General features: G+C 36.1%; 1 protein-coding gene across 3 annotated transcripts in view; it reads right to left on the reverse strand.

Annotated features, from left to right (window-relative positions):
* Positions 1-901: 901 nt before the first annotated feature.
* Positions 902-17,620, reverse strand: part of LOC138706701 (inactive peptidyl-prolyl cis-trans isomerase FKBP6-like) — a 31,751-nt gene continuing 15,032 nt past the window's right edge. Inside the window, exons 5-9 of one of the 3 annotated variants that reach the window (XM_069836297.1) lie at positions 15,600-15,797; positions 13,586-13,697; positions 11,771-11,872; positions 6,047-6,293; positions 902-1,120 (exon numbers count right to left, since the gene is read on the reverse strand). In XM_069836297.1, the coding sequence (XP_069692398.1) occupies positions 6,072-6,293; positions 11,771-11,872; positions 13,586-13,697; positions 15,600-15,797 (634 nt within the window). In that variant the 3' untranslated portion in view covers positions 902-1,120; positions 6,047-6,071. Of the gene's footprint in view, positions 6,294-11,770; positions 11,873-13,585; positions 13,698-15,599; positions 15,798-17,620 lie in introns of all 3 variants that reach the window. The other 2 variants (XM_069836298.1, XM_069836296.1) reach the window with 2 other exon arrangements.

Below are 17,620 nucleotides of genomic sequence, written 5' to 3' on the forward strand. Positions count from 1 at the left end.
TTAGAGAAACCAGTGAATGTTGAAGGCATTGATACAGTTTCATTAAAAGTACGGACATAATAATATGACCACAGAAACGAAAAGGAAGACACACTGCTTTTCTGCAAAATCTGTGACAGGGACTTCCTACCAACAGAAAGGATAATTTCGAGGGAAAAAAATTGTTCCGGGGCCGGGTATCGAACCTGGGACCTTTGGTTAAACGTACCAACACTGTCCCACTTGAGCTACCCGGGAACTCTACCAGACACCGATCCGATCCAGTTGGGAGAGCGTTGGTACAAAGGTCCCAGGTTCGATACCCGGCTCTGGAACAATTTTTCCCTCGAAATTATTCAAATCAACTTTACAGGGAGTTATACCTGAAATCTTGATTTGCATAATACACGTCACTGTTCGTTAACAGAAAACCACAATTTAAGTCACACAGAGTTAGTGTGCACTCAATGTTGGTTGCTTGACGGTTGTCAGCCCACTTTGAGGTCTGTGGATATAAAGGGAAAAATTGGATTGGTGTCTGGTAGAGTTCCCGGGTAGCTCAGTTGGGAGAGCATTGGTATGTTTAACCAAAGGTCCCAGGTTCGATACCCGGCCCCAGAACAATTTTTCCCTCGAAATTATTCGAATCAACTTTACAGGGAGTTATACCTGAAATCTTGATTTGAACAGAAAGGATATTTTGGAAAGGAATGTGAACTTAATATTCAAATGAATATACAATATATATATAGTTGTTTGATATACAATATGCAATCGATTTAGTTAAAAAATATATTGACTCATTGCAGGAATTTACAAACATAATCTATTTTTCATGCTCTGCATTCTCTTCATAGATAGAAGATCAATATGAATGTGAGATAAAGCACTAATGAAATAAAGGTAAATCACTTACAATGCATTTCATAGTATATAACATTATTATTATTATTTGTAACAAAATTAGAACTCATTACAAAGTTTCTGTATCATTAACAAAATGAAATAGGAAAACGGAAAAAAAAAGTGACTTACATTTTACACCTGAGGTAAATTTGTTGACTTATATTGCCTTTTAATAGATGGCACAAGGCAAAAACTGACATTCTGCCACAACAGAATTCTGGTTTCTTCTTGAATGCTATAAAAGAATGGTTTTACAATGCTTTACTATTTCTTGTAAACTAAATATCCAACAGAACCAAACAACTTACTGTAAGATCAAAGGAAATCTCGTTTACATTTAACAAAGATCTATAAAACTTCCAAGGACGGGATATCTATATGTACCTGCAATTACAGACAAAAATCTGATTATACAATGTAGTTTCTTTTAGTACACAATTAAAACTGTGTATCTGAGTACCTGAATGGACATTTAGTGACATGGAATAAAATTTTAGTACACAATTAGTCTACTATACAAGACAAGGGGAGCTTCTTTAAAGACAAAATAACACCACCCTTTTTCTTACTGCTGGCATCCAGTATACAAATGATGACTGCATTCAGCTGCATTTGTTTGTAATGGTAAGATCTGGATAATAATTTTGCATGTCATGTTCGTGGTCCAAGACTTCTATATCTGCAGTTCTTGGGAAAAGTGACGTAAGTCAGTATCCACAAACCATTTTTGATAATTTATTGACGACTTAAACTGGTTTATGTCGATTTGATTTTTTATCCATGACCATAACGAAAAACATGCCTTTACTAAATACTTTTGCGTTTGTAAAGTAGGCTTTTATTCAACATTACTTTATTCCACTAGTGAGATAAAGACTTTACCTCACAGTTCATTAGTATTTTCCTAGTACCCGGGCACACACGTATACTTTTCCATTGAACTATTACTCAAGAAGTTAATATATTAGTTACTAGATGTCACTACCTCTACTTCTTTATTACCATTTCTTAAATATACATACACTCAATCTTCTTCTCTTTTCTCTATCTGCTACGTCGTAATTTGTACATTACATCCATATCTAATATGCATCTTTTTAAAATTTTGTAATAATTTACCTTTTGGGATGCGAGGAGACTTGAACCTGCGAAATTGGGTTTATAGGATTTTAAAACATTTTAAAACAGCACGCGTTAGCCAACTGAGCTAAACAAACACGATGATTAATTAAGTTTTAATATTCCTCTTAAGTTTACAGAAGTAAAATGTGAAATTATTGTGACAGCGACGTGAGATTCGAACTCACGACCAGCGTCCCGCAAGAGAGAAGATCGCGCGGAGCACTTTGTGATGGCGCGCGGCAAAGAGGGGAAAGGGCCAACGCGGCGAGAGAGTGGAGCGAGAGTGCGCATGCATCTGGTGCTGGTAGAGAGGAGAGGCCTCTGGCTTTTTCTGGAATGCCATCTCTAGAGACGCGTGGAACCTTCGAGGCTACGTCGCTGTAGTTATAAATTACGGTCGCGAAGGAACGACAGCAGTTTCAGAGTTTCCAGTTTTCAGTTGATTAGTCAGCCAGTCAGTGAGAAAGCCAGAGCAAGCAAGCCAGTCTTGTGTACCGGAGTTCGACTCGAGTGTGCGTCCGCAACTGCGTCAGCAGCCGAAGGCCTGAGTTCGAGTGCAGTGGACCGCAGTTGGAGGGACCTGAGTTCGAGTGCAGTGGACCGCAGTTGGAGGGACCCGAGTTCGAGTACAGTGAACTATCTCTGAAGGTCTGTGGTTCGAGATACTGTGAACTCGAGTGACTGAGATAGAAGAACTGTGAACTGAGAACTGGTAGTTCTGATTTGTAAATAGTGCTTTGTAAATATTAGTTAAGATTAACAGTTCATTGTTGTGCGTAATAGTCCAAGTCAATTGTCATTGTCGTCGGTGGAGTGCTATAACGAATACTGTGTGAGTGAAGATCCAATTGTTGACGAGAGCGTTTAAGGTGAATTGTAGAAAGGAATTATTGTTGTGACGAATAAATTACATTGTTGTTACTAATAAAAGTCACATTATTTTAATCACAATAGTCCCGTGAAAACTTCTAAATAATCCCTGAAACTTCAAAAAGACGAAAATACTCGTTTAAAATGAAAAAATATATATTAAAATTATATAATTAATTATAATTTATTATTTATCCAACGCCTTAGATACCATTCTTTACTAATCATGGCCTCCTACATCATGACCTACCTAGTACACGTATTGATTCTGAAATCCATGCCATGGTATGTGATTACATGAGGACTTATTTTCAACATATTTTCTTTTATAAAAATAATTTTTCGTTATGGTCATGGATAAAATTACGTATGGTACTTGTGAGCGTGATCTTTATTGCACTCGTGTAATTTAAGCACTCGGTTGACGCCTCGTGCTTAAATCTTTCCACTCGAGCAATAAAGATGCACTTACCTCACAAGTACCACAAATAACTATTTCTGTATGAATTATTGTAATGGGAGAAATACTTATGTATTTTTTTTCCAAGTGAGCAGATGTTCCGTAAGTTGTCAATAAATTATCAAAAAAGGTTTGTGGAAACTGACTTGTGTCACTTTTCCCAAGCACTGCAGATATAATCTTGAATGTTTCTACCTTCCTAACAAAATCAAAACAAGTAACCAGTTAACAATGGAAAAAAAAAGTATTAAATTGTACAAAGTGGGGCAATATTCATTTACCATTTTCATCAATTTGTAAATTAGATGGCCATGAAATTATTACAATGTTTGGTTGCAAGGCAACATCCACAAACATTGCCACTTTGTAAACAAAATGGAGAGCTTGTCAGCTGCACATCATGCTTTTGCTGTACACTTTTTATGTTGTTGTTGTTTTCTAATGCCAGGAGTTTTACAATAAAGTCATTTGTCCTCTTGCACTTCAATATTTTTCAAAGGTATTGTCATGACCAGCCACTGAAGCACAGATTTTGAGGTGTTCCGAATCCATTTCTTGGTTTGAGTTGCACAATGGGCAGTTAGGGGAGTGATATATTCCAATTCTATGCAGGTGTTTGGCCAAACAGTCATGGCCTGTTGCCAATTTAAATGCAGCTAAGACGATTTTCGTGGTAAATCGGGAATTAACTGTGGATTATGATGCAGTGTTTTCAATTTTTTCTGTTGAGATTGTGTTACCAAATTTTGTTTGTTGAAGTCTAAGTATGTTGTTGTTGTCTAGTGCCTTGCATTTGGCAATGAAGCCATTAGCAGTCGTGCTTTCCAATACTTTTGAACTGTAGTTTCTTCTGATCTTAATGCTTCACAGGTCTTCAAGTGATCTTCATTCATTTCTGCTGGATCGTTACACAGGACACATACGGGTGAAGCTGAGATACCTATTCTGTAGAGATGACTTGCTAGACAGTCATGATTTGTCAATAGTCTGAAGGCTGCAACTGCTGTTTTCCTTGGTCTCTGGGGGATTATATCTGGGTTGGAAAGTAGTGTAATCCATTTTTTGTCTTTAGCATTTGATTCTATTTCTTGTAGGTATGAATGAGAAAATTTTGTAGTGATCAAGCGTTTTATTGAGGAATATGAGAAATTAAATTTAGATTTTTGTTTTATTGTTGTGCCTTTCTTGGCAAGTGTGTCTGCGGTTTCATTCCCCATGACTCCACAGTGTGCTGGAATCCATTGGAGACGGACAATCTTATTAACTTTTTGGAGTTGTGTTAACATTTTGTAGCATTCTCTTATTTTTGTTGACTTCTTTGTAGCATTTGAACATCTGAAAGAATTACTGTCTTGTTATATTTATTTAAGGGAAGATTTAATAATTGTCAGAGAGCAACGTGTATAGCCTCTATTTCACCATCATAATTTGTTGTGTCTCTGCCAACAGAATGATAAAAGGAAAAATGTGTACATGTAAGTCTAAGTATGTAGATTTAATCAATCTTTTCACAGAGTAATACGTAGATTTAGTAACAGGTTTGTAAGACTTTTTATAAAAAACGGTGATTCTGCAGTTCTGATGCAGTGAATATTTAGACAACATTTTAACATTGGAAGGCAGACCAGCACACCATAAACAACTGGGTACACAAGTTTCGAACTACAGCATCTATAGAAGATAAAAAGCATGGATAAATATATAATAGGATGCGAAACTACAGTCAGCACCATCTGGCAGTGGGGGGCTGAAATAAGATGATCAGCGCCCAATGTTGTAGGTGGTGAACATTAGAACTACGTGTTGGGTACATTACCCAGAGTTCTCTATTTATCCGTTGGAGATATTGCTCGAGGACTCGACGAGGAGCCAAGATGGCAGACAGAAACTTGCTAATAAGTGAACACAAAGTAATATTACGTGTGTGTATAAGCAATGCTTGTTAAACAGTGATGTTTATGGACGTTGTAAAAATAGTGTTGTTGAATGTATTGTAAAGTAATAGTAATATAATAAATTGAACTATCTAAGTAGTTCTTGCAGACTTTTCCATTGCGCTGTACAATAAATACCCAAAGAATACAATCCCAATTATCTAACCTTTTGCTTTATTTTTTTTTGTCTGTGTCTGGTTATATTTTAATTGGGTAGTGTAAAATAGATCGTATCTTTTATCTTCCTGTTGGCTCCGGTAAAAATTTTCAGTAGAAGCTGCTGTGAGGAATAAAAATGTAAATGTTTTATTTTAAATTCGGTTAGTTCTGAATATCTATGAGGGTGGGAGGGAATACTTACTGCACAGTTTAACATTTTCGTCACCAGGTGCGCTGCTAAATGCATGGAGTAATTACTCTTTTCGCTACTTGGTGCGCTGCTAGAGGTAATAATGCCCCTCCCTCTAACAGGTGGCAGCAAGATCATTTTCTACAACAGCGCCTCTAGTATGTGTTAAGGGAAACTCGGTAAGTTTCGCATCCTATTATATATTCATCCTTGTAAAAAGCATGAAGGAAAACCAAAGACTGTAAGAATGCCGGAAAACTTGCTCTCATACACTGGGAGTTTCTACATCTATTATACATCGCAAAAATCTAACATTTCGCATCGATTTCAAACATGTTCAATCAATGGAGCAAATGGAATGCAGCTGGACGAATATCACAGTTCTTTATTTCTCTTTTTAAGTCTGTAATTGCAGTATTTACATACCGGTACATCTTCCTCTCAAATACACTTATGGTTCTGGCTCAGGCTTCATTACGTAAATGAGTTTCTTCCCGTTCTTCTCCTGAGAACGAATGGTAAGTCCAAGTTGCTCAGCAATTTGCCTGATGCAGAACTCTTCTTGGGCTCTGAGGCCCTGGGGTAACGGCATTTGAGTTCCTGTACTCTCCTTAAGAAACTCTTCCAGGAACTCCTTTGCAGTTTTCTCGAAATCCTCGGACACCTCAGACTTCTGAAGAAGAGATAAATAAACATTCTCACTACTATACCTTGACCAAAACTACTTCCGACTTGACAGCTTCTAGAGAAGGGGGAGCAGTGTTGTCATGTTGCCCATCTTTCGTGTAAGCGAGCGCGCTGCCGATAGAGTGCAGTAATGAACGGCTGACATGAACACATACATTTCTAACCAATTTGTTGAACACTAGGCATTAAAATTTGTGTACATTATTATTTTTATTAGCCTATAATAATAATAATAATAATAATAATAATTAGTAGTAGTAGTAGTACCGGTATTCTTCAATGTAATACCGTTAGAAAAGCATTGAAAGGACTGTAAACTGAAAAAACAGTTTTAATTTAATACAAAGCCTCTACTTTTATGAGTGTTGGTATTCTTCAGTGTAATATTGTTAGAAAGGCGTTGAAAAAATTGTAAACTGTAAAAATATTTATAATTAAAAATCTACACGGCCTTTTTCTTTTCAAATATTGGTAACAGTGCTCTTATTAATTTTAACACAAGCAGCAGTTCTCATTACGACTTGCGCCAAAGGTAAAAGAGGCCCGCCATTATCTTTTCTCCTATCAAAATACTCTCTTACATAACACACCATCTCTCACGCTTGACTCTTTAACGGGGCACCTTGTCCAATATTCTTTATTCTCCGCCTGCCTTTCCTTCCTTCCTTCCGACATTGCACAAGTCATCTATTTAAAAACTCTAGCAGAAACTAGAAAACACACACTCCACCAATGACAACGTAGATAATAGTGTAATATAATTTAAACACAATAATTATCGATACACTAAAACAATAATACAACTAAATAATATTTTTAATTCACACAAAGCACGCGTTAACCAGCCAACTCAGTCATTCCGGCCACTGTATTCACCACTAGGCCCTGGTATTCACGTGCAACTTGTAACCATAGACAAGGCAACACCGTACCATGGTTACGCGTCTCTTGTGATTGGTTGATTTGAATGGTTGCCATGGTAACATGCTAAAGGCGCCATTTGTCAGGTCGGAAGTTGTTTTGGACAGACCACAGCAAAATACTCTACTTACACTCAGAAACATTCTTTCTTTGATTACCTTAAGGCTGGTCCATAATAAACAGGGCACGAGAACCAGAACGCAATCGGAAAGTGGAGGATGAGAACATGAAAAATTTGTTGTTGTTTTCTAATGCTAGGCGTTTGACAATAAAGTCATTTGACCTCTTGCACCCCAATATTTTTCAAAGATATTGTCATGGTCAGCCAATGAAGCACAGACTTTGAGGTGTTCCGAATCCATTGCACAATGGGCAGTTAGGGGACTGATATATTTGAATTCTGTGCACGTGTTTGGCCAAATAGTCATGACCTGTTGCCAATCTAAATGCAGCTGCAGATGATTTGCGTGCTAAGTCGGGAATTAACTGTGGATTATGATGCAGAGAGTTAATTTTTTTCCCTTGAGATTGCGTTATTAAATTTACGTGAAAAATTTTTATTTACAATAAATGAAGAATGGAAACGACTATGCATATCAATATAATGATATGTAAAGTCGATATCACGCATTCTAATGTTATTTATGTATAACTGACCAAGTATAAGCCAGTCAACACAAACACACGTTAACGAACTTCAACATTTACGAGGGGTGTTCCGAAAGTAAGTTTCATCATTTTTTTTCACACAAACTTTATTGCCAAATAAAAAATCCACCACGACATAATGAACTATAAACCTTGCACTATTTTTCGACATAGTCGCCACCGACTTTGAGACATTTGTCGTAACGTGCAATCAGTTTGAAGAAACCACTCTGGTAAAACTCGGTGCCCTGCGATGCAAGGAATTGTCGAACAGTCTGCTCCACCTCAGATGAGTGCCGAGAAACCTGACCCCAGATCACAAGAGTGCAAGAATGGGAATCAGCCTCGATCACATGATGCAGTATGCGCGAGAGGGAAATGAGTTCCTGTTCAGAGTCATCACAGGTGATGAGACATGGGTGCACCACTTTACCCCAGAAACCAAGGCCTCCTCAATGAAGTGGAAGCATCCCACTTCAACAGTGACGAAAAAATTCAAAGTGACATCCTCCACAGGAAGGTTATGGCCACAGTGTTCTGGGACACAAAAGGTGTCATTCTCCTGGATTTCCTCCATGAAGGGACCATCAATGCGGCACGCTACTGCAACACCCTCACCAAACTTAAGGTCCACCATTCGACGAAAGAGACCAGGGCTCTTGAGTGAAGGTGTTGTGCTCTTGAACGCAACGCAAGACCACACACAGCAAGTTTCACACAAAATCACATTCGTCGCTTCGGATGGGAGAGATTGGATCACCCGGCCTACAACCCCGATCTTGCCCCATCGGATTTTCACCTGTTCCCTGCATTGAAAGCTGCACTTTCGGGATGTCACTTCCAAAACAATGATGAGGTGGTGGAGCAGGCTGTGCGACAATTCCTTGCATCGCAGGGCACCAAGTTTTACCAGAGTGGTTTCTTCAAACTGATTGCATGCTATGACAAATGTCTCAATGTCGGTGGCGACTATGTCGAAAAATAGTGCAAGGTTTATAGTTCATGATGTCATGGTGTATTTTTTATTTGGCAATAAAGTTTGTGTGAAAAAAAAGGATGAAACTTAGTTTAGGAACACCCTCATATGATAGAGAATATTTAAGAATTCACTTCACATGATAATCTGGTCACATATGAGGGATTCTACTGAATTTCTGGGTTAGCTAGAAATGATGGATGAAGAACAAATTATATCATGGCCTCCTTGGTACAAAATATACAATGATCAAATAGCTTTATGATGACAACAGAGTGAATAAAGTAAGCTGTGATTGGACACAAGAATGGCAATGTTAAAACTTCGCCAACTTTCATGCCACGTTCCCATTCCTGAGCACCAGCAAGCTTCTTGTTAATTGTGAATGCTCATATTTAAATACGAATTTAAAAAAATTTTTCTGCTCTTGTTCTCGTTTCTGTTCCTGGTTTATTGTGGACCAGGCCTGTTTCAATTTTTTGGAACAATCAACACAACACACAGTTTTTAAGGGATTTTCCAAGCAATGTAAGATGCACTCTTCGTGTGTTACGTCAGAACTACGGTAGGTTATCTTGACAAACTGTGGTTTCGAGATAAATTAAGTTTTAAGTTAGCTTCATTTTGTAGATCAACGGTGCTTGTCAGTTTCTTGTTGTTTTAGCTTCATATTAAATCAAAGGTTAGTTTACATACTGTACTCGATGACAAGATATTTTTAGTAATATTAAAGACCTACGATCACTAAAATACTATAGGGAGGTTAAGCAGTTTTGGGAACAGGAAGAATATGTTAGACTAAATTCAAGGGAAGAGAGAACAGGAATGGCATGGTGGAGATTAGGTATCTGGAGACTCAAGAATAAGAGAGGCAACGTAGAGAAGGATAAATGTTCTTTGTGTGGACTAGCTGAAGACGCAATGCATATTGCATTAAAGTGTCAGGCAACGAATGATTTGAAAAACAGTTGGGTGGATAAAAAATTTCTACAAATAAACGCTATAGTAGCTTATAAAAAAATGGTCACGTAAACGCCAGCAATCTGCATAAATTAGGAAAATTTCTTTTTAGAGTTAAAATTAGATGGGAAGAGAAAGTCAAAGCTCTAACGGAGATGGAATTATAAATGTTGAGTAGTCACACGATAAGAAACTACGAAGAGTAGTCAATGAAGTAATAGAATAATTCTTAAGAGATTGAGCATTAAAAATAAAAAAGATAAAGTAGGAGTTTTAAATACAAGAGCTATACTTATTAGTTGATTATTATTATTATTATTATTATTGTAAACAGAGGATACTTATAGGTTCAATATGTATTAGTTTTTGTTATATTTGTATAGAGAGTGATGGAGGATTAAAAACTGGAATACATCTAATCCACCATGACGTGAACAAAGATTGATGAAACAAATCTATACTAATAATAAATCTGTAGCCGAAATTTTTCTGGTAATTTTCGATTTTCCAAAAATAATTGGTCCTAACATATATAATTAACCACCCTGAAACCGAAAATCGCTTTTTTGAAATTTTTGTTTGTATGTCTGTCTGTCTGTCTGTATGTTTGTTACCTTTTCACGCGATAATGGCTGAACGGATTTCGATGAAAATTGGAATATAAATTAAGTTCGTTGTAACTTAGATTTTACGCTATATGGCATTCAAAATACATTATTTAAAAGGGGGGTTACAAGGGGGCCTGAATTAAATAAATCGAAATATCTCGCTTATTATTGATTTTTGTGAAAAATGTTACATAACAAAAGTTTCTTTAAAAATAATTTCCGATAAGTTTTATTCCTTGAAAAATTTTGATAGGAATGATATTTAATGAGATAAATGAGTTTCAAAATTAAAATAACTGCCATCTAAGGCCGTGTAATGAATTAAAAAACAAATGACTTCGTCTATAAGGGGCCTTGGACAGCAACAATCGAAAACTATGAAAGATAGAATACAGAGAATGTTTCTGTGTTTGTATGAAGTAATATCAGAAGCTAAATTAACCGATTTGTATAATTAATTATTATTTCACCATTGGAAAATGTAGTTTCTTTAGATGGACATAATATTATAATGTTACTACAGTAACTTATAATATAATATAATATAATATAATATAATATAATATAATATAATATAATATAATATAATATAATATAATATAATATAATATAATATAATTTAAGTTATTTGAAGGGTTCAGAACGATAATGGGCCAAGCGCCATTTACTGAATATGTAGAAAACAACAAGGGTTAAAATTAAGCTATTACCATAATTCAATGGAAACCTATAGCAAGTAAAATAAAGTATACACATTAAATCTAAATGATGTCAATCTTCATTAAACTATGGTTGCATGTAATAAAAATTAAGAAACAGGTTAAAGGAATTGTCATTGCACCAAATGAGTGCTCTCTGGACCAAAATGATCGCATTTTAATTATTTGGATGCATTTTAAATTAAGTAACATATTAAACGATTTATCCTTCTATCAAAGACGAATGTTCCCTGGATCAAACGTCCTATTTTAATTATGTAATTACTTTATATTTATTTCTAACAGGTGCAGCGGAGCACACGGGTACGGCTAGCAAATAAATAAATACTGTACTCGATGTTCAATAGCAATTTTTATCCTCATTATTTAAAATATGATTTTGTGCAAGATATCCCACTGTTGTTCTGAGGTAACGGTGTGTGATTGTGTGAGGGGGTAGGTAGTGGAAAAGAAGAAAAGAGAGGAGAGAGTGAGATGCTGAAAGGGGAAAGGAAGGAAGGAAGAAGAAGCGTGAGAGATATTTAATTACAGTAAACCAATCAGTGATTTATTCTGTGAAACAAGGAGACAAATGGGAGCCCTCCAACAGCATACACTTTAGAAACAGCTTAAGTAGAGTCTCCTTACTTACCAATGACTTAGATTCAGTTTTGTCTTCTTCTGATGCACCTTGAAACATACGTTGAGAGAACTTCTTCATATCAACCTCGTATGTTTTCTGTTTCTTATCCAGCTGTGAACGAAATACAATACAATGGAATTATTATTTGTGAAACTTCAACAGTTTTACTAGGATGTTGAATTGCACAGTTACCTGCTGGACCCTTCTTGCGTTTTCAAGTTCCTGAAAATGTCAGGACTTTCCTGTAACCAATTAAATGGTGGTGGAGGTGACCAGCATTTTATTGCACCGTAGGTAATATCATATTCTTGTTCAATGGGGATTAGAGTAAATAGAAAATATCAAGTCAGTGAATGTGTTAAGGTTTAACAATGAACAAATTGCAATATTGAAACTATACTGCAAGTGCTTCAAATTGAAGGTAAATACAGTATGCAGAAAAACAAGGCAACAGAGCAACTGAATACCAATTCATAGTTCCACAATTAATTTTTTAATTTCTTCACTTAAATCACGCACCCTTAATGTTAGATGCAAAATTATGGTAAAAAAGTGCGTTAACTACACAAGCAAATACCGTAATACAGTGAAACCTGTTCAAATCGGAACCTGAATAATCCGGAATCCTGTCTACTTCGGAACAATTTATTGGTCCCGGCGAAATTTGTATGTATTATGTGTAATTTTTCCTGAATAAAACAGAAACTGTCCAATGCGGAAACGGAAACCGTCTGCTACTGTTCAAAACGGAAACAATATTTTGGACAAACTATATTTTGTAACTAGCTATATTTTGAAACAGCGTGTAATTTCAAGGAATATACGAAATATGTAGGTCACTAAGATAAAAACAAGTTTTCTTTGCAAAATTCTAGAGGGTACGAGGGTGTGTTGGCCTGTCGGTCATAAATTTTATTACCCTGTTGACTAGGCAGACGAGTCTTCAAAGATTTTCAATGCTTCATTCCCGTATACTGTCGTAGCTAAACAGAGCGCAAGTGTAGTGATTTCCAAGTTAAAAAAAAAAGTTGCATAAAATGTGGCATTAACATTAAGTGATGAAGTAAAAGTTATCGAGATAAAGGAAAATTAGAAAGAAAGTCTGTGTGAAATAATATTGAAGTAGAGTTGTGGAAAACTCAGGTGTGAAACATAAAAAATAAAGATCATAATGAGTGAGTGGCGTGCGGCCAATATTGGTGACACAAAAGGGACCAGAAAGCAACTGTTTATGTGGAAATAAATGAACTGTTGTGGGAGTGGGTTCTTCATGACCTTTCAAAGAACAAGCCAATTTCTGGATCTATTCTGCAAAGCAAGCTATGGAACTGGGAAAGAAATTAAATAAACCAGAATTCAAGGCTTCTAATAGATGGCTCCTAGTCCAATTAATTAATAATGTGCAGTGATATGCAGTACAGTATTAGAGCATAGTGTTAGATATTAAATAGAATGAGATTAGTAAACTTTAGTAATGTTTAATGACTAATGAGTGAGTTACGATAATATTTATACAGAAAATGAGATTTTAATCAAGATGATTCACCAACGTAATAAGCGACAGAAAGCGGATTTAATGTGATGAGTGTTAAATGGAATATTTTGTACTTCTTGCAGTTTGTGGTATGCCATTTTGTTTTTCATGTATACGAATGACAAAATATTCCATTTTAATGTCACACCTGAATAATACGGAAACTTATCCACAACGGAAAAAAAATTAGGACCATGTCACTTCCGTCTTGAACAGGTTTCACTGTATTTTCTTTTAGATTCGTATGCAACTTATCACTATTTTTACTGAAATGGACATTTGATGCTTACCTTTTTCAGTTCTTCACTGATTTCTCTATTGGAAGGTTGAAGCTTTTGGGCATCCAGGAGGCAACGTCTTGCATGATCAAAGTCGCTTAACATCAGAAGCGCTCTTCCAAAACTACAGTAAAAGTAAATTTATTACACACAAAATTCTTTGAAATATTAGTAGTTGTAGTTGAATATGTCTTCAATAAATTTAGTAATATATAATTAATAATTTATTACTTAATTACAATTCACAAATGTGAGGTAATCTGAGTATAATTATAGGCTAATCAACAACAAACCTAATTTTTCGTTTCAGATCATGCCATATACACTCATTATGGATTAGTGAAGGATAAATAAGTGTTCAAAGTGTCTTCTGTCCCCGATTTTAATGGGGCATATTTTAAATTTACTTTACTTTTTAACTTCGCTTTAGAATATGCCATTAGGAAAGTCCAGGATAACAGAGAGGGTTTGGAATTGAACGGGTTACATCAGCTTCTTGTCTATGCGGATGACGTGACTATGTTAGGAGAAAACCCTCAAACGATTAGGGAAAACACGGAAATTTTACTTGAAGCAAGCAAAGCGATCAGTTTGGAAGTCAATCCCGAAAAGACAAACTATATGATTATGTCTCGTGACGAGAATATTGTACGAAATGGAAATATAAAAATTGGAGATTTATCCTTTGAAGGGGTGGAAAAATTCAAATATCTTGGACCAACAGTAACAAATATAAATTACACTCCGGAGGAAATTAAACGCAGAATAAATATGGGAAATGCCTGTTATTATTCGGTTGAGAAGCTTTTATCATCTAGTCTGCTGTCAAAAAATCTGAAAGTTAGAATTTATAAAACAGTTATATTACCGGTTGTTCTGTATGGTTGTGAAACTTGGACTCTCACTCTGAGCAAGGAACATAGGTTAAGGGTGTTTGAGAATAAGGTGCTTAGGAAAATATTTGGGGCTAAAAGGGATGAAGTTACAGGAGAATGGAGAAAGTTACACAACACAGAACTGCACGCATTGTATTCTTCACCTGACATAATTAGGAACATTAAATCCAGATGTTTGAGATGGGCAGGACATGTAGCACGTATGGGCGAATCCAGAAATGCATATAGAGTGTTAGTTGGGAGACCGGAGGGAAAAAGACCTTTGGGGAGGCCGAGACATAGATGGGAGGATAATATTAAAATGGATTTGAAGGAGGTGGGATATGATGATAGAGAATGGATTAATCTTGCTCAGGATAGGGACCGATGGCGTGCTTATGTGAGGGCGGCAATGAACCTTCGGGTTCCTTAAAAGCCATTTGTAAGTAAGTAAGTATATTTTAAATTTAAAAAATAAGCCGTATCAAGAACTTATATATTGGCCAACTTTTTTTATCATGTTAAGCCTAAATAAATAAGTACTTTAGTACGATTCTTGGCATCTCTCAGTTCAATCCCTACCCGGAGATCCGATTGAGGGACTATTTTACCTCCGGAGAATTTTACACTGAGGGACTCCATAAATATAAACAGTGAAAAATATAGTGGGACTGCGTTGGTGATAATGCAGCTTATGTGGGTACCTCTTTGTTACTTGTTAGCTTAAATAACAAGTTTAAGCCCCCTCACCACGACAAGGTGAGTACAATTTTTAAATATCTACTTAACCTGTACATTCTATTCTAGGCTATATACACTAGCCTATGGTTGGGGTAATTTGATTTTATAAGAACTTTAAAGCATGTTTTACTTCAATAATATACATTATACCCAAATTTCCCCATCTATGGGGTAAAGTGAGTATAGTTAAACTTGGGTTATTATTATGATAAGAAGAGGCCAACATACTTAAAAATGCAACAGAATCATTCCAGAAGGTCACAGTAACATATAAAAGGCTCTAAACTTAAAAAAGGCCTTCTCTATACCTAAATCATCCAGACTCACCCTACCTAAATTCATATACACTGTTTATACCAGTAAAGTCAAAGAAACCAAAGCACAAACTTAACATGCACTTTTATACTTACTTGAAAAGAGCTTTGGGATTCTTTGGTTGTATACGTAGTGCATGTTTACTCATGACACAAGCAAGTCGTGAATTCTTTTGTTTGTTGTAACACACTGCCAAATTTATATACAACTTCAACAGTAAATTCTGCTGCTTGATTTCTTCTTCCTCATTTTTAAGACGGATTTTTTCAAGCATATTGACAGCCTTCTTGTATCTGTAACCGAAGATTCAACCAGTGAGAGCTTAAATGTGTTAGTTCACTAAGAAAAGAAAAGATCTACAAATTACGACTGGGAGGTTATTCCAAAATAACTGGTTATCGATTAACTGGTTATTCGAAAATAACTGGTTATTTTAAAATTAATTTAACCAGAAGGAAGTTAACTGATAAATTAAAAGTCAGTAAATTAGTCAGGGACACAAAATGAGAGATTATTTGCAATAGAAATCAAAGAACAATTCGCAATCGACTGTAAACCAACCAGAAGGTAGCTAAAAGAACGGCATTAGATGCTAAAGATCACCAATGACATCCCTGAACAAAACACAAACAATAATATGAGGTTGTGAAATTATATTCAGTTAATTACTTCCGAAAGGGAAGTGATGGACATTTTACATTAAAATTATTGATGGAAAAACACAGGGAATTCAACTCAGAAACACATATTGCTTTCATTGATTTGGAAAAAGCATTCGATAGAGTGAACAGAAATAAATTATTAAATATATTAGCCACAGACCATGTTCCACAATAACTTATAGCAAACATATATAATATCTATAAAACAATCTAATTGCAGTAATATATATTATTTTAATGTACCGAAGTACATATGATATTTCCATGCAGATATTCTGCGCCATCATACGATGAAAGAGTAATGGAACGGAGAAAAATTCCCTCCGGTGTGGCTTAGTGGATAAAGCATCAGCACGTAGAGCTGAAAACCTGGGTTCAAGTCCTGGTGCCGGAGAGAATTTTTCTCGTTCCAATACTCTTTCATTGTATGATGACGCAGAATATCTGCATGGAAATATCATATGTACTTCGGTACACTAAAATAATATATATGATATGCATAAATCACTTCATGATTTAAGACGGCGCTTCTTCCGTTGGATCCCAACCAACTAGTCACTCATAACGGTGCACCTCAGCACATGTGTGGACTTCAGTCCTACGTTCATAGACATCTATGACGTAGTGCAGAGGGTGGCCACTAAAGGGAACTCAAGAGTTGGAACTTAAACTGAGACGATTCTGTCCGACACCGGGATGGGTATCCGGTGTGGCTTAGTGGATAAAGCATCAGCACGTAGAGCTGAAAACCCGGGTTCAAGTCTTGGTGCTGGAGAGAATTTTTCTCCGTTCCAATACTCTTTCATCGTATAATTGCAGTAAGGTGTGACAATAAATTATAGCAATGGACAGAAATTCTTACAGGAGTAAGACAAGGTTGCGGCCTTTCACCGTTGCTATTTATTATATATATGAATCAAATAATTAGAGAATGGAAACAATTGCCTCATGGATATATACAACTCAATAGACATTTACAACTACATTCATTACTTTTTGCAGACGATTTAGCTCTGGTGGCATCCTCAGAAGATGAAATAGACCCCTTAATAGCAATAATGGTCACTCGAAGGAGAAGTGCTTTATCTAATTCCATCGATGTTCAGAAATTAGCAAAACATTTTGGAATGGTTCCCCATGCTTCAACTGTCAACCTCGTTACTGTCAAATTGTCTAGATTGTATTTTACTTTGTAATAATCAACTGTGGGGTCACATATATAACTTTTTTTTCAAAACTGACATCACTATGAGACTCAAACCAGACTGTAGGGTCCAGGATTACTACGGATTTGGAGATTGGTTTAAACACAATTATATCTGTGTGCCAAGAACTGCCATTGGTGGCCAGATCAGAAACCTCCTCATAGACGGTGTACCCATGATCCTCAGAGCTTGAGTCATCATGCTCCGAATGTGAAGGTGCCTACTATTGCACAGCACCTCCCCATAGGG

This window comes from Periplaneta americana, chromosome 9 (assembly GCF_040183065.1).
Source record: "Periplaneta americana isolate PAMFEO1 chromosome 9, P.americana_PAMFEO1_priV1, whole genome shotgun sequence".
Taxonomy (NCBI): Eukaryota; Metazoa; Arthropoda; class Insecta; order Blattodea; family Blattidae; genus Periplaneta; species Periplaneta americana.